Raw genomic sequence first — 19,888 nt, 5'->3', positions numbered from 1 at the left:
ACCTTACCGTATAGTTTAAAATCTGTTATAGGAGAAAGAGCTGATCCACATGCAAAAAGATCATCCGTCATGGATGTCACAAGACGTGTGCTCAAATATCCTCCATATTCCTTTACAATGAAAAAAAGATTTAGAAACAATTTTTTTTAATAATAATTTTTTTACAAGGTTCATAACAGTATTGATGAATAAAATACTGATTAAAACTGCACTCAATGACCATTCTAAGGAAACTATTACAATGCTAAAAATTCAGGGTTGAACACAGTGGGAGTAATACCAATGTCCTAGTTTCAGGTAGGATCTGAACTTTATCCAAATTAGTAATACCAAGCTGCAATGTAATGTCAACAGCATAGTGCTCAAGAGGAAATTATTAAAGGGAACCAATCACCAGGATTTTTGTATATAACCTAAAGACAGTGCTATACTGGCACTATCAGGCTGATTCTATACATACCTGTACTGGTCAGCTCAGATGTATAGATTTTGAAATTCAAGAAAGTAAAGTTTATAAAATCAGCAGCTTCTTGAGTGACAGCTGCTGAGGATAAGATAATAGCAGGGGGTATCCATAGTTATCCCCTCCCCCTGATAGAATTAGCATAAGTATTATACAATCAATTTAATTTTTCATTAGCAGGACCTGTGTGACGTCACACCAATGTAACCAGGAGGGGCATGGCCTCAGCCAACAAAGCTGATACCAGGAAGCAACATTTTGCTGTTGGCTGAGGCCCAGCTATGACCTCACACAGGTCCTGCTAGTGAAAAGTTAAATTTATTGTATAATACTTATGCTAATTATGCAAAAACTGTGGAAAGGAAGCACTAATAGAGTCTTACCTGGGTATACACCAGGTTATTAAAAGGTACAAAACTCACCTAATAGGGTTGTGGTAGTCACAACACCTTTAATCCCATAGGAGATATGGCGAACAGCCGCAGCCCCGAAGCCGAACAATAAGTGGAATGTCGAGGAAAGTCGGGTTTATGACGCCCTCTCACCAAGAAGAAAAGTTGCATCTTGGTGATAGCGTGGCATAAACCTGACTTTCCTCCACATTCCACTAATTCTAATTCTAACAGGGGGAGGGGATAAGTATGAATACCCCCCAGATATTATCTGATCTTCAGCTGCTGTCACTCAAGAAGCTGCCAATTTTATAAAGTTTACTTTCTTGGTTTTCAAAACCTACACATCCAAGCTCACCACTACAAAACAAGTAGTGAAAAGCGAGCACTATCATGCTTGGGTGCTCAGAGCTCGTAACAAGTGATAATGAGCGGGTGCTACCATGCTCAGCGCTCGTCTTGCGGGCAGGGGACAGACCACATCAGGGGGGCTGCTCGAGACGCTCGGATCTGGGGTTGTGGCGGTGGCTCGAGTGGAAGCCGGACCCTGGCCTGAGCACCCGTCCGTCACCCACAAGTGAAAAAGGGGGGGAATTATTAGATGGGGAAGGTTTTGTCAGTGACGCCACCCATGCTGTGTGGTGATTGTGGGTGACACCGCCGCTGCCGCTGGGGGTTAAGCCTGGGACTGATGGAGTGGGGAAGCTGGATGTTATCCCCTCGACGGGTAGGGGAGGTGTTGTCCCGGGGCCCGAATACATGTGGGATGGTGCTGCGGAGCGCAATTTGTAGGTTGGACCGGGTGGTATTGGTGTTCTCACAGTTCCTCAACAACTTCACACATAGTCCAGATGGTAAACCAAATTGCCAGTGACCGTTGACCTCCGGTGGGTGTGTTCGGCTCCCACACCCTGGTACAGCAAACAGGGGTCCCTTCCTCCTGCACTTAGTGTTGTGTCCTTGTTGCTGACTACTCCACATGAAACGGGGAAGTCCACTCCCGGTGATACAGTGTATTGGGAGCTGTGGCCCTCGAGAACTGACCCACGGGATCTTAACAGGCAATTTCGGAGCCCTATACCCCTCGTTGGGCTTCTGTCTCGCTCTATCTGGGCCTCCTGTGGGACAAGACCTGAAATCTTGTCCCCGGCTGGTCAGTTAGTAAGGTGCATGAAGCTGTCCTTGCTCTAGGGTCCAGGTACACTGTCTGTGCACGGCCTCCGGACCGGATTCCCGCTGTCGGTACGGTGGGCTACAACCCTGCCCCGGCCCACTTAAGGTCTCCCGCGACCGGATCTCCATCGCCTGTGGCCCTGTCTGCCGACTGCCACCAAGTCAGTAGTCCAGGAGCTCCAACCCCTGACTACCCTGTCACTTCACACTCCTCTCTCTTCCTCCTCCTCAGATTGACTGTCTTGTTCCCTCCCAAAACACCTCAGAACCCCTAGGTCGGCGTCACCATCCGCTTGGCCTGCCCACTGGTGTGTCCCTATTGTCATGGGGGTGACTAGGCTTTGCTGGCTGGTGTTATGTAGCTGGATGTGGGGTTGTGATGGAGGGTCAAGGAGGAGGGAATCCTGCACCTGGAAGAGGGGTGTGTGGCGCCCTGGACTAGCCAGGTAGCCACAGACAAAACACACACACACACCCACCCCCGGACAGTTACATTAGTCAGACACAAAACCCTTGTTGCCTCCTCCAGGGGCTGATGTACACACCAGGTGGGGTGGAGCCAGGCAGTTGGCCCCACCCACCGAGGAGTTCACAGGCCTGGAGGCGGGAAAAGCAGTAGTTTAGTTCAGGAGGTGAAAGTGAGAGGTCACGTACTGCGAGTGTCTGGGTTGGAGCCCAGGCACTGACAGCAAGGTTGGCAGATGGTGGTGGCCGTCTGCAGGAGTTGGTGGAACTCCACAGAGCCATAAGGACCAGAGCTTGGCGGTGGCTCACCGGTACCGGACCGGGGAACGGAGTGAATCTAAGCACGCCCAGGCAGGGCCATCGGACCCCAACCAGGCTTGGAGCCACCGACAATAGTCAAATCCGAATGTGACAGGAACCCCCGGGGTTCCCTAACAACCAAGTCCCGATTTAAGGCAACCGCTCACACCGTGAGGACATACAGCCACCGCCACCGGCTAGAAGTCCAAGGGCCAGCGCCTGCGGGCAAAATGGGCTCCTACGGTATCTATACACAGGGGAGCGGACTACCGTTGGGAAGCCATTGGAGTCAACACAGTACACAAAGGTGCAGGGAGAGACAGCCACCATCACCTGTCCAGGGAGAGACACTGCAGCCGGCTGCGGGACCCGTCCATCCAGCCGTTTGGTTTACCGGAGACTTTGTGCATCTCTTGCTGAGTGAGTACACCCGTGCCATCCGGCACCGCGCCGCGCTGTCCCTGCAACCCTGCACCTCACCAACCCTGCCTCCCCGTCACACCACTGGGCCCCGGGACCACCAACCCCTACCCACTGAGGGGGAAAACAACATCCCAGCTGCTCTCTACCATCGCTCCCGGGATCCCCGTCACCAGCAGCGGTGGTGCCTATCTTCACCACAACCCGTGGGTGGCGTCACGGACTAAATCCCCAAACAAACCAACCCCCTTTTCACTCACGGGCGAGGAGCGCCGCTCAAGTCCCCGGATCCGGCCCACAGCTCGAGCCACCGAGCAGCAGTAGCAGCGCCGGACCCAAGCGTTAGCGAGCGCAGCGCCCCGCCGCCCGCGACAGGTGCAGTCATCTGTGACACCCTGATTTTGTCAGGGCGTCACACTCGTAATTAGTGGTGATGAGCGAGCACTATTATACTCAAGTGCTCAGTGCTCGTAACGAGTGATGATGAGCGGACGCTACCATGCTCAGGTGCTCAGTGCTCGTAATGAGTGGTGATGAGCGAGCACTATTATACTCAAATATTCAGTGCTCATAAGGAGTGATGAGCAGGCACTACCATGCTTGAGTAGTCGTAACAAGTTAGTGATTAGGGAGCACTACCATGTTTTGGCGCTTAGTGCTCATAACAAGTGGTGATGAGCGAGCACTACCAGGCTTGTGTGATCAGTTTTCTTAATGAGTGGTGATGAGTGAGCACTGCCATACTCGGGTGCTCAGTTCTCGTAACGACTAGTGATGATTGGGCACCTCCATGCTCGGGTGCTCAGTGCTCGTAGCAAGTAGTGATGAGCGAGCACTTCCATGCTTGTGTGGTCAGTGCTCGTAATGAGTGGTGATGATCGAGCACTACCATGCTCGGGTGCTTGGTACTCGTAACGAGTAGTAAGGAGCAATCACTAGCATGCTTAGGTGCTTAGTGCTTGAAATGAGCAGATGGATGCTTGGATGGGCTCAAATTGTGTACATTGTGCAATGGAAGTCAATGGGGAACTTGAGCATTTTTCCAGAGGATCTTCTGGAAAAATACTTGAATTTCCCATTGATTTCCAATATACTCGGTACACGAGCCGAGCCCATCCAAGCGTCCCACTGGTCATTATGAGTTCCAAGCACCTCAGCATGGCATTGCTCGCTCATTACGAGCATTGAACACCCAAACATTGTAGTGCCCACTCATCACTACTCGCTACGAGCATTGAACACCCGAACATTGTAGTGCCCACTCATCACTACTCGCTACGAGCATTGAACACCCGAACATTGTAGTGCCCACTTATCACTACTCGTTACAAGCAATGAACACCCAAACATTGTAGTGCCCACTCATCACTACTCATTATGAGAGCTGAACACCCGAACATGGTAGTGCTCACTCATCAATAGTAGTAGGAGATTCACAGTGCTCAGCCCAGGCTGCAATAAAATGGACAGTGGACCAGGGTCCCACAAATAATTTTACTCAACTCTAATAGTCAATATTTACTTATCATGGAGAAATCTTTAAATACTATAATGCCTTTAAATTTGTTTGCTGCCTTTACTTATTTGCTTATATCAAGTGTTAGTATGTAAAGTCTAAATTAACCTCATAGTACATAGTCCTTTCATTTACACATTGCAGTTTACAATTTTTTTTTTTAGAAATGTATGAATAAGTCTATTTAAAAATTCTAAACAAAAACACACAATAAGACTGCAATAAATGCTTATATGCTGATAGCGCAAATCCTTTCACAGAATAAAAAGTAAATCGAGATAATCTGAAATAAGAATATTAGACATGGCTATGCATTAATGTCACAAAACAGATTTTGTTTAATCTAAAACACCCCGAATACATCTCTGCGGTGTTTTGTGTACAATAAGTGAGAAATCTTGTTATAATACCTTCTAAAACCTCTTGTCAATAAAAGTTGAATTAGTTTTAACTCCAAACTCATCCAAACCTAAAAACTATGAATATTTAACAAGTCAGACTGAATGGTGAGCGAGTGAAAGGTGAATATAATTGTAGATTTACATCATTAAACATAATCTGATTCTGGGATTCAGCAGAAATTGTAAATTAGAGTCAGCCAATTATGGCTCGGACAAAATAATGTGTTTTATCTGCAAAGGAAATATTCAGAAAACACATAGATTGCATAGTAATCGTGTTCTTACCCTAATTATAAATGTAATTTGATAAGAAGCTTTATAGTATCAGAGCACAAATAATGGGAGCCGAACTGATTGAAATAATCCACTCATCAATAAAATATTTGTTGATAATTGTGTTTTGTAAATCATCATAAGACATAAAAGCAATTATACTGCGCAAAGTATGAATCATTTGCACAGGGTAGCCTGCGGGAAGCTAGGTCATATAGATTAAGAATTTTTATTAACCTGTTTGTTTAATGAGCAACTTCTGTCAAAACGCTGAAATGTTTTACATCAAACTTTATTATTAGATTTGAATTATACTGAAGATTATTCAAACTAATATTTGGAAAAAGAAAACTCCTTTTCTAAAACTGGCAGCGTGACAAAACACCCGATAAGATCAGGTAACTTTTTCACCCCTGGTGATCAGCTGTGATTTGTCCAGCCACACATTTACCCCAAAATGTAGCATTACGTGCCAGCAATTTAGGGGAACACCATCGATGAAATTACTGTCCAAAAATTCCAGGAGAGTCCGTAAAAATAGGACAATATTTGTTCAGTCCATAAAATGTTTTTTTATGGCGCCTGTGATTTTTTTTTAAGCTTGAGAAACTGATAGATTATTTTGTCTGTAATTATTATTTTACAGTCTACGTCTACATATTAGAATTATGGGCTGTAGATATGGATCACTCGTAATCATAAAGATTATTATAGTTTTATAATGTGTCAAGTTGGTAAAAAGTCAAGTTGGCAACTCTGGTGTCCAGGAGGCACTGTAGTTGCTCTGATGTCCAAATGTTTTATTAAGGGGCGTGCCCACGATCAGGACCCACTACGTCCTGGACGCGGCAGGTCCTGACCTGTGGGGCCGCGAGGCTCCCCCACCGGAGAACACTGGAGACCACATCTGGCTGTGCTTACGATCAGAAATTCGGTACGCTGTGGTCTCTCACTTGTGTTCTCCCTACGGAGGACAATTGCGACTTTGCAGCAATGAATTGACATGCTTGTGGCTCAAAAGTCGCACCTCAGGTCAGTGTTTGCTGCTGGAAAAACAAGCACAGTGTGCACAGGATTTCTTGTAATCTCATCCACTGTGCTTGTACTGTACAATGCAGCATTTTGGACACAGCTGAAGCATGCTGCATCCAAAACGCTGTGAACACTGATTGTGGGCACGTATCCTTAGGGAATATGGTCAGCAGATAACCTGATGCAACAACCCCTCCACGTGGATGTTGATGAAAGATATAATGGTACTGGTGATCCACATGGTACAGAGGAGCTTCTCAAACTTTTTTTCTACTGGAGCCTTGAAAGAATGACTAAGTCAATGCTTGGGCCTCACCAGACAGACCAACAAAAGGCCTGGACCTCACCAACTGTAGTGGAAGTTCGTATTAAACTTAAATATTTCTCTCACTTTTACGTCTTCTGTACACAGTAACATTAAAACAAATATCAGTGAGAATGAGTCAATTACATTGCTAAAATAGATATCATAAAAAGGACTATGCAGAATAAGATCACTTCTTTGAAAATTTCCTCCTGAACTGCACCTCACCAAAAAGTAGAGGGTGCCTCAATGGTGAGGTCAGCCTCTCAGTTTGAGAAGCACTGGTCTACAATGTAATGGTAAAAAAAATATTAAAACAGATGCAAAGCTTACAAAGAAATAGTTATAGCTGAGCACAGATAAACGAGAAGATCAGACCTTATGACGAATTCTTCCTTGCAACACATCAACCATGTCTACTATGCTATCTACAAAAAAAAGCCTTCACTGTCCTTCCAAGACTGTCATATATTTTCACAGCAACTGAAAAAAAAGCCCAAATCATCTTGGGTGAGGCAAAATTGGCACCAGGACTCATGGTCTGAAGTAGTAGGATGGTCTGCTTGAATAGTAGACAACCTATTGTTTGCAGCACAGCACATTGCAATGATCTGATCTCTTGATCTTTTGGCTCTCTATATATTATTATCTAATCCAATTATAAAGTTATAATGAAACATTACCTTGCCAAATACACCGATTCTCGTCTTATCTATAAATTCTTCTTTTAATATTGATCTGTAGTGAAGAAAGAAGAAAAGGGAATGATAATAATGTCATAAAATCCAACCATTTGCACAAATCATTGACGTTATGTGCCATTTGTCCAATATCAAGGAAACTACTCAAACAAAAGAGTCTATTCATAATGTTTTTTGCTAGTTTCATGGTTCTTGAAATCTTCAAATTTTGCACAAAAATGTAGCAGCCTTTTGTCCCTTTTGTACTAGCCTTGAAACATCTGTAAAAAGAAGCCAAGACTTATTGGAAAGTATGGTAACAAGGAAAGGCTACATGCCCACAAGAGATTCCACAGTGGAATTTCTACCAAATTATGCTGATTTTGGCAAGGATTTCATTACGAAAATGCTGCAAATTTTTCACAGCTTTCTGCATTATGATTTGACATGCTGTGAATTTCTGTTGTGGATGAGATATCATAAAATCTCATTCAATATGCTGGTAATGTGTGGCGCCCTGGACTAGCCAGGTCGTCACAGGTAACACACACATACCCACACCCCCCAGGCAGTTACATTAGCCAAACACAAAACCCTTGTTGCCTCCCTCCAGGGTCTGGTGTCCACACAAGGTGGGGCGGAGCCAGGCGGTTGGCCCCACCCACCGAGGAGTTCACAGGCCTAGAGGCGGGAAAAGGGAGAGAGTTCAGTTCAGGAGGTTGAAGTGAGAGGAGTAAAGTGGAGAGTGTCTGGGCTTCTGGCCCAGGCACTGACAGCAAGGTTGGCAGACGGTGGTGGCCATCTGCAGGAGTGGTGGATCAACGCAGAACCGTAGGACCGGGGTCGGGCGGTGGCCCGCCGGTACCGACCGGGGAGCGAAGTGAAGCTAGCACACACAGGCAGGGCCATCGGACCCGACTAGGCTTGAAGCCGCCATCAACAGTCAAATCCGAGTGTGACAGGAACCCCAGGGGTTTCCTAACAACTAAAGACCTGTTAGAAGGCAATCGTCTGCACTGTGAGGGTATACAGCTACCGCATAAGGCTAGAGACCCAAGGGCCAGCACCTGCGGGCAAACGGGCTCCTCCGGTACCCATACACCGGGGAGCGGACTACCGTTGGGGATCCATAGTAGTCAAACGAGAACATCAAGGTGCAGGGAAAGACAGCCGACATCACCTGTCCGGGGAGAGACACTGCAGCCGGCTGCGGGACCCGTCCATCCAGCCGTTTGGTTTACCGAAGACTTTGTGCATCTATTGCTGAGTGAGTACACCAGTGCCATACGGCACCGCGCCGCGCTGTCTCTGCAACCCTGCACCTTACCAACCCTGCCTCCCCGTCACACCACCGGGCCCCGGGACCACCAACCCCTACCCACGGAGGGGGAAAACAACATCCCAGCTGCTCCCTACCATCGCTCCCGGGATCCCCGTCACCAGCAGCGGTGGTGCCCATCTTCACCACAAATCGTGGGTGGCATCACGGACTAAACCCCCCAAACAAACCACCCCCTTTTCACTCACGGGCGAGAAGCGCCGCTTTAGTCCCCGGATCCGGCCCACAGCTCGACCCACCGAGCAGCAGCTGCAGCGTCGGACCCGAGCGTTAGCGAGCGCAGCACCCCGCCGCCCGCGACAAATGCATACTGGACTTTCCACCTTGAAAATGTCCAATAAACATTGACACTGCATGGACATAGCCTAAGATTGCATAGATGAAAGTGATAGACCACAACAAAAGGACAGTTCATGCTAAAATCAGAATTTTTTAGTATAGTAAATAAAAAACAGAAGTCTTGTCATGTATACATACGTCAGAGCTGTCAATTGGTCTTTTTCTTGTAATCCTCCCAGTTCTTTCTTCACTGCATGTAAGAGGTTTGTGCCTTGGTATCCACTTCCACGACCATCAAACTTTACAACTACGACGCTGAAAGAGCTGACCAACGCTGTGATCCAATTGACTTCAAACTTTTCTGTTGCACTCTGACTTCCAGGATTACCATCTCTATGAGAGAGAAAAGATGTGGTTTTAGTTTGGCACTCTTGGGTAGGTACATTGTGCCGCATATTGGTATTTTGTTTGACACTTCTTGGGAGGTATGCTGTGCTGCATTGTGGTGCTTCTTTGTGACTCCTGGGGAGGTATGTTGTCTTGCATTTTGGTAATTTGTTTGACACTCCTGGTGTGGTATGCTGTGTTGCTTTATGGTATATGGTGCTTTTGGGGAGGTATGTTTTACTACACTGTAGTGTTTTCTACTGCTAAAGTGGTTTTTGTTATGCAGTTTAGTATTTGTTTGGGTCTATTAGTGCAGTAAATGGGCTAAACTATGGTATTTGTTTGGGCTTGTGGGAAGATAGTCTGTGCTTCATCTGTAGTAGGTGGTGCTATCGGGGAGGTATTTTGTGCTGTATTTCACTATGTACTATTGGGAGCTATAGTTTGTTGGAAAGTGTTTTTTGGTGCAGCAAGGATGGTATGTTGTTTTGTATTGGTGTTGATAAAAGGTTTTAATGGATTACACAGTAATATTTGTTTGGTGCTTCAATAGAGGTAACATTGGCACAATACTTAATTGTTTGCATTCAAGGCCCTGGCATAATCTAGTGAAGCCTGATTAGAATAGGAAATGTTGAATAGTCTTGTTCTAGCATAATGGAAGAAGTAACGTCTCCATAGCTAGTAACCCAGTTTTATAGTTTAGAAAAAAAGGTTAAAGGGAACCTGTCAGGTGCACTATGCACCCAGAACCACAAGCAGTTCTGGGTGCATATTGCTAATCCCTGCCTAACCATCCCTGTATACACTAGCATAGATAAAGAGATCTTTAGAAGCAGTACTTCTAAAGATCCTTTATTATATGCTAATAAGCGCAGAGACTAGTTGCAAGGGCGTTACTTCCCTTGGCTAGTCGGCCCTCTTAGCATGTTAGAACGCCCCTGTGGGCACACTAACATGCTAATGAATGCGCAGCGACGCCACACATACCTCCCTCTAAATGGTGGCTTGCGGAGGATGGATGCACATTGCATATGATCTGGAGTCCCCAGCACTTCCGGCCATGCACACTATGCCTCACTGAAGCTAGGGGTTGCTTAGACCCGGCATCAGTTTAGTACACATGATTGGAAATTGTGGGGATTCTGGATCATGCGCAGTGCGCATCCATCCTCTGCCGGCCGCCATCAAGAGTGAGGTATGTGCGGCGTCGCTGCGCATTCATTAGCATGTTAGTATACCGACAAGGGCGTGCTATCATGCTATGTGGGCTGACTAGCCAAGGGAACTAACGCCCATGCGACTAGTCGCTGGTCTCATTAGCATATGATAAAAGATCTTTAGAAATACTTTTTCAAAAGATGTCTTTATCTATGCTAATGTATACAGGGACCGTTAGGCAGGGATTAGCAATATACACCCAGAACTGCTCGTGGTTCTGGGTTCATATTGGACCTGAGAGGTTCCCTTTAATATTTTGGTGTCTAAAGTTTTACTCACGTCCCCAGGCTTCAGCAATGTGCCTACTGTGCCCTTTGCCCCTTCCGGCGCAGATCTTACAGATTAATGCACTGTAGGGACAGGTATGACAACAGATATCACCAGCCAAATTGTTTCCAAAGATCAGTTCTTTATTAAGGACCTTACAATTCTGGGTCCCCTGTCTTTAAGCTATAAGAAACACACACTTTATGGCAACAATGGGTTGATTGATCCAACTGAGGGAATCACTTTAATGCAGTGTGTATCACGAAACTGCCATCATAAATGGATGATTGAAAGGTAATTGTCTTATCGTCTTTTGTACAGCAAACACCCCCAAAAAATCCATATGTTCTTGCTCCAATTTCAGATATAAATTAAATTTGCTATTTTTCAACTCCTGTTAAGCTGTTTGCCTAATAATGCCCTTTGAATCCAATGTGAGCCGATTATTCCTAGCAGCAGGAAGGCCACAGGGAAGCATCATTTGAACTTGACTTCTATTTAATAGTGGAATTAGCCCTCAAAGAGTCATCAAAGATATGGAGACTATTATTTTTGAAATGTACTTACATGTTATATTACTAAAACATTATTCTCAATGTAAAATTCAATTTCCAAGCAGCAAGTAATTATCAAGGGAGAATGCGGTACAAATGTGTGTTGGGCTGCTTTTATGTTACGCTGATCATGGTGCCTCGATATAAAACTCTATTATTCTTCACATAAATAAACCATTTTGCTAATGGATGGGTTTCCGTGCCTAAAACTCAGCATGTGTGCTCCGAGGATAATAATTTATAGTTTGTAATATATTATGCTATAATTGGTAGTGTTAGTAATGGTTTACAATATATGTATATTTTCCATAAAATGCTTCATTATATGCATTAAGCTCAGCAAGTGGTAGCAATATAATGTACTGAAATGACTGGGTATTGTATATGCTTGTTATACAGCAGCCAAGGGCTTAATAAGATCCAAATAAGCGTTCGCTGGAAACTCTGCAAAGTCAGCACCAAAGGCTGCAATCCTATCCAGACTGATGATTTATTACTTATTGTAAATTGGCTACTCACTTCCAACTTCTGGGCACACGGAAATGTAATGGAAAATTAGATTTTCTAAATGCGTAGAAAGCTAATAAAGTAACAAAACAACACCAACACGAGCCATGTTCTATCTCTGGATGGATAGATTGCTTAGAAAGGGGCACAGGTTGGACACATAAGGAAATTTATTTGCTGAAGGAATATTTAAAATTTGATTATTGTGAAGAAATAGCATTGTTTAATTTAAGCAAATATTTACCAACATCTATAATATACAGTACGCTTCATGAAGACCTAATAAATTGAACTGGAACATTTAAAGGGAACCTGTCAGGTGCAATATGCACTCAGTACCACGAGCAGTTCTGGGTGAATATTACTAATCCCTGCCTAAACGTCACTGCACTTAGTAGCATAGATAAAGAAATCTATAGAAAAAGTATTTCTACAGATCCTTTATGATATGCTAATGAGTGCAGGGACTAGTCATAAGGACGTAAGTTCCTGCCCTCATTCTGCCCTCTTAGAATGTTAGCACACCCACAGGGGCATGCTAACATGCTATTCAATGCCAGCATCATCAGCAGCGATGCACGTACCTGTATCCATTGTTACTGCTTCAGAAAACTGGCGTCAGAGGGGTCTAGTGTGTATGACCAAAAGTGCCGGGGACTTCTGACCATTCACACTGAGCCTAAAGCTGGAGTCATCAGCGTTTGCAACAGGCACAAGTATGTGCGTCACCACTGATGATGCTGGCATTGAATAGCATGTAAGTACGCCCCTGTGAGTGTGCTAACATGCTAAAAGGGCGGAATGAGCGCAGGAACTAACACCCTGGCGACTAGTCCCTGCGCTCATTAGCATATCATAAAGGATGTTTAGAAATACTTTTTCTAAAGATCTCTTTATCTATGCTATTAGATGCTGGGACGGTTAGGCAGGGATTAGCAATATGCACTCAGAACTGCTCGTGGTTCTGGATGCATATTGCACCTGACAGGTTCACTTTAACACTTTTCCAAACAGGCTGAAATTCAGAAATCTGATTAGCTAAGCTTTGAGTTGTGCAACAAATTTGCAGAATTCTGGTCCAGAGGTCCTATCAGTAATACATCACCGCCGGACCAGAGCCAGGAATCCTCTTACTACCGGACAATATCCCCATCAGGTCTTCTGCGTAGCAGGCCAGTTCCATTGCAATGATGACATTGTGCCAAGCTTACTAACAGAAGAGGTGTCGGGGATACCAGAAAGGAGGATAAAGTTCCTTGGGCTTTAGTCCGGTTGTGATGAACAACTGACGTGGCTACTGGACCAGGCTTCTGCAATTCTTTTGTACAACTCAAGGCCCATCTAATTTTATTTCAGTGGTTCAGTCTGTTTGCAGTAGTGTTCATGCCCAATATACTACCAATGTAGCCACCACTGGGTCTCGGAAATGTTTTTGTTCAAATTTAGATGAGCCGTGTCTCTGCCTGATTAGTAAAAAAAGACATTCTAGCACGTGCCTTCAAAGATAAAAGATCTGAATCCTTTCAGAAGGTTAAAATCCATTATGATAATAAAGAAAAATATGCATGTAGAAATGAGGAGCCATATGAGCCTACAGACTTTGAACTGATATAGTTATATGGTTCTGAGACATGGCCAAAGGTATCTATTGTTACCAAAAAAAAATCCCAAACATTTAGCAATATTGGTTCAAAACATAAAGGCTCAAAATGCTACTCCTTTCTACATGCTTGTTTTTCTTTTTTACCATAATGGATTTTAATTTTATGAAATAACGAATTCAGCTTTTTATCTTTGACTAGAAAGTGGCCCGATTCTAACGCATTAGGTAATCTAGAATTTATTGTGTAGTTAATGTATTATTTTTGTTAGATATATAGATGATGTTGTGTGTAGTTTCCAAGTGTTTGTGTAGGGCACTGTAAATGTTCTGGGTGTTGTCTGGGTGTGTGGGGGTGTGTGAGAGCGGTGTTGTTTGTGTGTTGCGTTGTGTGTTGCATTGTTTGTGGAGCGCTGTGTGTCTGTAGCGTTGTGTGTGTGTGGTGCTGTGTGTGTTGCGCGGTTTGTGTGAGTGTGTGTGTGTGTGGGGTGCGTGTGTGTGTTTTGGGGGGAGGTATGTTTTGTGCAATGTGTGTGTTGCGCGGTATGTGCAAATATTTGTGTGTGCCGCGGTGTTTGTGTTTTGTGTGTGTGCAGCATTGTCTGTGTGTGTGTGGGTGTCTGTGTAGGGCGGTGTTTGTAATTCCCAGTGTGTGTGTGGTGTGTTGTGCGGTGCGTGTGTGGCGGTGTGTGTGTGTGTTTTGGGGGGAGGTGTGCACCCCCCATCGTGGTCCACCCCCCATACTGCACCCCCCATTGTGCTCCTTCCCCCATGCTGCGCATCCCCCATCGTGCTCCATCCCCCATGCAGCGCACCCCCCATCATGCTCCATCCCCCATGCTGTGCACCCCCCATCGTGTTTCATCCCCCCATTCTGGGCACCCCCCATCGTGGTCCACCCCCCATGCTGCACCCCCCATCGTGCTCCATCCCCCATGCTGCACTCCCCATCATGCTCCATCCCCCATGCTGCACTCCCCATTGTGCTCCATCCCCCATTCTGCGCACCCCCCATCGTGCTCCATCCCCCATGCTGCGCACCCCCCATCGTGTTTCATCCCCCCATTCTGGGCCCCCCCCATCGTGCTCCATCCCCCATGCTGCACCCCCCATCGTGCTCCATCCCCCATGCTGCGCACCCCCCATCGTGTTTCATCCCCCCATTCTGGGCACCCCCCATTGTGGTCCACCCCCCATGCTGCACCCCCATCATGCTCCATCCCCCATGCTGCACCCCCCATCATGCTCCATCCCCCATGCAGCACCCCCCATCATGCTCCATCCCCCATGCTGCACCCCCCATCGTGCTCCATCCCCCATGCTGCACTCCCCATCATGCTCCATGCTGCGCACCCCCCATCGTGCTCCATCCCCCATGCTGCGCACCCCCCATCGTGTTTCATCCCCCCATTATGGGCACCCCCCATTGTGCTCCATCCCCCATGCTGCACCCCCCATCGTGCTCCATCCCCCATGCTGCGCACCCCCCATTGTGTTTCATCCCCCCATTCTGGGCACCCCCCATCGTGGTCCACCCCCATGCTGCACCCCCCATCGTTCTCCATCCCCCATGCTGCACTCCCCATCGTGCTCCATCCCCCATGCTGCGAACCCCTCAGAGAGGAGTATAATATGAGGATTATAATAGGAGGAGTATAATGGGAGGAGTAGTCCTGGGGAAAGAGCAGTATAATGGGAGGAGTTGTCCTGGGGGGAGGTGTACAGGTGCCCAACGTGAGCGGGGGGCGTGGCCGAGCGGGCATAGTGTGAGGGGGCGTGGCCGAGCGGGCATAGTGTGAGGGGGCGTGTCCTAGCGGGCATGGTGTGACGGGGCGTGACCGAGCGGGCATAGTGTGAGGGGGCGTGGCCTAGCGGGCATAGTGTGAGGGGACGTGGCCTAGCAGGCATCGTGCACGGGGGCGTGGCCTAGCGGGCATTGTGTGTGGGGGCGTGGCCTAGCGGGCCTCGCGTGCGGGGGCGTGGCCTAGCGGGCATAATGTGTGGGGGGCGTGGCCTAGCGGGCCTCACGTGCGGGGGGCATGGCCTAGCGGGCATAGTGTGAGGGGGCGTGGCCTAGCGGGCATAGTGTGAGGGGATGTGGCCTAGCGGGCATCGTGTGCGGGGGCGTGGCCTAGCGGGCATCGTGTGCGGGGGCGCGGCCTAGCGGACCTCGCGTGTGGGGGGCGTGGCCTAGCACATGAGGTAAGAGACATGGCTATATCAGGTGAACTATACTACATTTCTAATTGCAGGTATTTGCTATTAATATTATTATTACACCTATTGCATATTGGGATAGGATCTTGGAGATAGGAATAACTGAATAATGACATCACTGCTGTTCTTTTTTGTACCACAGGGAGATATATCGATGTTGTACAACCTTTCCTTCAGAATAAGTTATTACCTATCCATGGGATGATCAGTGGGTTGGCCCCGAATCGTATCTATTTTTATTTCATTTATGTATTTTGTTCACTTATACAACACCATCATATTCCGCAGCACTCTATAGACATCATTATCAATGTCCATAATTGGGGTCACAATCAAAATTCCCTATTAGTAAGTTGGTATGTCTTGGGAGTACCCACACAAACATGGCAAGCATACAAACACTTTGCAGATGTTGTCCTTGGTGCGACTGGTGAACCCAAAACCCGAGTGCTGCAAAGCAACAGTGCCAACCACTGAACTGCCATGCACATAAGGCAACATCCCCATGTATTTGGGTGTGAATAGGTGTCGCTTATCCCCCCGTTTGCAAGCCCTAGTATTGTGCATTCAAGTCATAAGACTTCCATTAAAAGAAAACAGAGCATGACTATTCCTCTTGAAAATTAACTTTTATGAGCAGTGGAAGAAGATGATCTTAGTTGAGAATGTGACATCTGCCACCTACACTTCGACTGTCGGTATTATACTGATTTGTACAAGTTCTCACCAAGCAATTTCACCTTAAATGTCCATTTGGTTATATTCATGATGAGGTATGTTCGTGTCCAGACACCTCAAGTTTGAAACAACTGATAGAAAATCAAAGTTGAGAAGAAATTCCACTTATCAAGAGCGATTGCAACTTTAAACTGAATTCAGGTAATGTCAAATGTCAAAAAACAATGCAAAATGAAAAATGTTCTAGAATAGCAAATTCCTGTAGAAATCCATCAATACAAAATGGGATCGGTTTTATTTTATTTTGTCCTTAAATATAATTTAGACCTTAGGTTTCCTCCCATAAATACATTTCTAGATAGGCAAAATGTGACTTCATCACTATTCTTTATGCAGAGTTGACAGTTTATCCATGAAGTTGTTCTTTTATCACCTCTGTCTGACTTTTAATAAATCTAAATCATCACCGATATACCCAAGAACAATGTTTTTTAATCTTCTACTTTTAGGTGGTCATGCAGGTCAATTGTGTTGTGTTCTCTATAAAATACTAGTTTATGAAAGATGTCGAGGTAAAAGATGAAATATACTGTGACACTTAGAGAACATTTGCTTAAGCATTGTACTGAGTATTAGATCAGTTAATGCAGGAAGAGAAGAATTAAATAAAATAGGAATATAATAACTAAGCATCTACAGTTGAAACCAGAAGTTTACATATACCATCTAAAAAGACACATCTGCATGTTTTTCTCACTGTCTGACATGAAATCAGAATAAACCTTTCCCGCTTTAGGTCAATTGGAATTGCCAAAATTATTTATATTTGCCAAATGCCAGAATAATGAGAGAGAGACTTGGGTGAATCATTTTGGATATTCTTCCACAAGCTCCTCACAATAATTGGTAGAAATTTGGGCCCATTCCTTCTTACAGAACTGGTATAACTGAGCCATGTTTTTAGGTCGCAATGCTAGCACCGGACTTTTCAGCTTTGCCGAGAAATTTTCAATAGGATTGAGATCAGGGCTTTATGATGGCCACTCTAAAATATTGACTTTGTTATCCTTAAGCCACTTTGTAACCAGTTTGGCAGTATGCTTCAGATTATTGTCCATTTGGAAGACCCATTTCTACCCTAGCTTTAAGTTCCTGGCTGATGACTTGAGACGTTGCTTCAGTATTGCCACATAGTTTTCTTTCCTCATGATGCCATCTATTTTGTTAAGTGTACCATTCCCTCCTGCAGCGAAACAACCTCATAACATGATGCTGCCACCCCAGTGTTTCACAGATGGGTGTTCTTAGGCTTCAAAGCATCTCCCTTTTTTCTTCAAATCTAACGATGGTCATTATGGCCAAACAGTTAAATTTTAGTTTCATCAGACCACAGAACATGTCTCCAAAAATTAAGATATATTTGTTCCTGTGTGTATTTGCAAACATTAATCTGCATTTTATATGTTTCTTTTGGAGTAATGGCTTCTTCCAGGCAGAGTGGCTTTTCAGCCCATGTTGATACAGTACTCGTTCCACTGTGGATAATGACACAATCTTACCAGTTTCCGCCACCATCTTCACATGGTCTTTTGTTTTTGTTCTTGGGTTGATATGCACATGTCTGACCAAAGCACGTTCATCTCTGGTACACAAAACCTGTCTTCTTCCTGAGTGGTATGATGGCTGGACATTCCCATCTTGCATATAATTGATTGTACAGATGAATGAAGCACCTTTAGGTATCAGGAAATTACACCCAAGGATGAACCAGACTTATGCATATCTACAATTCTCTTCCTGAGATCTTGGCTGATTTCGTTTGATTTTTCCCATGATGCTACACAAAGAAGCAGTGTGTTTCAGGTGTGCATTAAAATACATCCACAGGTGTGTCTCTAATTAACTCAGATGTTGCCAATAAGCCTATCAGAAGCTTCCAGAAACCATATGGGCTGCCCCATATTGTTTAAAAGCATTGCACTCTAAAGGGTGCTTTACACACAACGATATCGCCAGCGATCTCGTTAGCGATGTGACGCGCCAGATCGCACATACGATTTGCTGAGATCGCACATGTGACCGGCGCTACAAAAACGACCTATGTGCGATCTCGACAAATCGGATCTACGATCTGGCGTGTCACATCGCTAACGAGATCGCTAGCGATATCGTTGTGTGTAAAGCAGCCTTTAGTGTATGCAAACTTTTGACTTTGCAGAGAGTAAAACAAATGCATTAAAACATTTCCTCTCTCTCTCTCATTATTCTGGCATTTGGCAAATATAAATAATTTTGGCAATTCCAATTGACCTAAAATGGAAAAGACGGCCAGAGAGCCCCATAGGGGTGAACAGGCCCATGACGATCGGGAGGGTTAGGGTAGGAAAGAGTTAAGTGCTAAGGTTGGAGGCACATAGGGGCTGCCTGATTGGTGGGAGAGTCGGGAAAAGGGATTGGGTGAGGGACAGGATATGGGAGGGTTGGTGTGTGGGTATAAAGGGGGCTGTGCAGAGGTCACTGCCCCTTTTGACCTACAGACAGCGTGTCCCCCCTGCGCTGCTGCCTCCCTGTCTGAAGAATGGTGGCGGTGCTGGAGCTGGGGGGGGGGGGGGGAGCATCTGAGGACATCGGCGAGGACGCGTCTGCAGGGCTGGAGCGGCTTCTCTGCTCCTGCGCCCGGAGCTGCGCTGCACGCTCGGCGGGCGCGACCGCCGGAGCGTTACTCCCCCGTCGGGGGGGGAGAAGACAGATTTAGGAGCCCCTTCGGGGACCCTCCGGGGCAGCGGAGTGCACCTCACCTTTGGACGTGTCTCCGGCCGCCGGGAGGAATCCTCGTCGGAGATTCCGCGGGCCGGGGGTGGGCGGAGCTTATGCGAGGCCTACTTCCGGTCTGCGGCCTGCACGGCCACGGACCAGAGCAGCGGCAGCCCCCAGTGAGGTGCGGGCTGGGGGTGGCGCCCGGCACCACAGAGCGGACGGGGAGACTCCCTGCAGACGGCAGGGGAGAGAGCATGGATGGAGGGACGGATCGGAGCGGTAGTCGGAGGGTGCTGGTGGCAGGGTCTTGCGGTCGGCAGGGCCCTTGCGGCGGTCGGTTATTACGGTACCTCCCAGCAGGGATCAGGCTGGGGGGTGCTCCTGGCATCCGGACGGAGAGGCACGGCCTTCCTGCAGTCGGCAGGGAGGGGGACCACCGGGGGCTACAGAGATTACAGCGGTGCAGCAGGAGGGGGCAGCAAAGAAGGATGGCGGCAGGACGCCGCTCCGCGGCAGGAAACAGAGGACAAATAGGGGTGCACGGAGGAGCAGGGTGCGGTGACCGTGGGGGTTGACGGCCGCAAGGTGCGGGCTGTCCCCTCGCTGGTCCCCCCAGCGGACTTCAGCAGCTCCTCTTATTCGGGCGAGGAAGAAGGACCGGAG

General features: G+C 46.6%; 1 protein-coding gene across 3 annotated transcripts in view; it reads right to left on the bottom strand.

Moving 5' to 3' along the window:
- Nucleotides 1–19,888, bottom strand: part of DPP6 (dipeptidyl peptidase like 6) — a 1,510,443-nt gene that overhangs the window by 15,075 nt on the left and 1,475,480 nt on the right. For all 3 annotated transcript variants that reach the window (XM_075315434.1, XM_075315436.1, XM_075315435.1), the window contains exons 20-22: nt 9,236–9,430; nt 7,423–7,477; nt 8–110 (exon numbers count right to left, since the gene is read on the bottom strand). In XM_075315434.1, the coding sequence (XP_075171549.1) occupies nt 8–110; nt 7,423–7,477; nt 9,236–9,430 (353 nt within the window). The remainder of the gene's footprint in view (nt 1–7; nt 111–7,422; nt 7,478–9,235; nt 9,431–19,888) is intronic.

Source organism: Anomaloglossus baeobatrachus, chromosome 6, assembly GCF_048569485.1.
Source record: "Anomaloglossus baeobatrachus isolate aAnoBae1 chromosome 6, aAnoBae1.hap1, whole genome shotgun sequence".
In the NCBI taxonomy this organism is placed as follows: domain Eukaryota; kingdom Metazoa; phylum Chordata; class Amphibia; order Anura; family Aromobatidae; genus Anomaloglossus; species Anomaloglossus baeobatrachus.
Note: the sequence above shows the minus strand (reverse complement) of the source record. Positions and strands in the feature narration are given on the sequence as shown.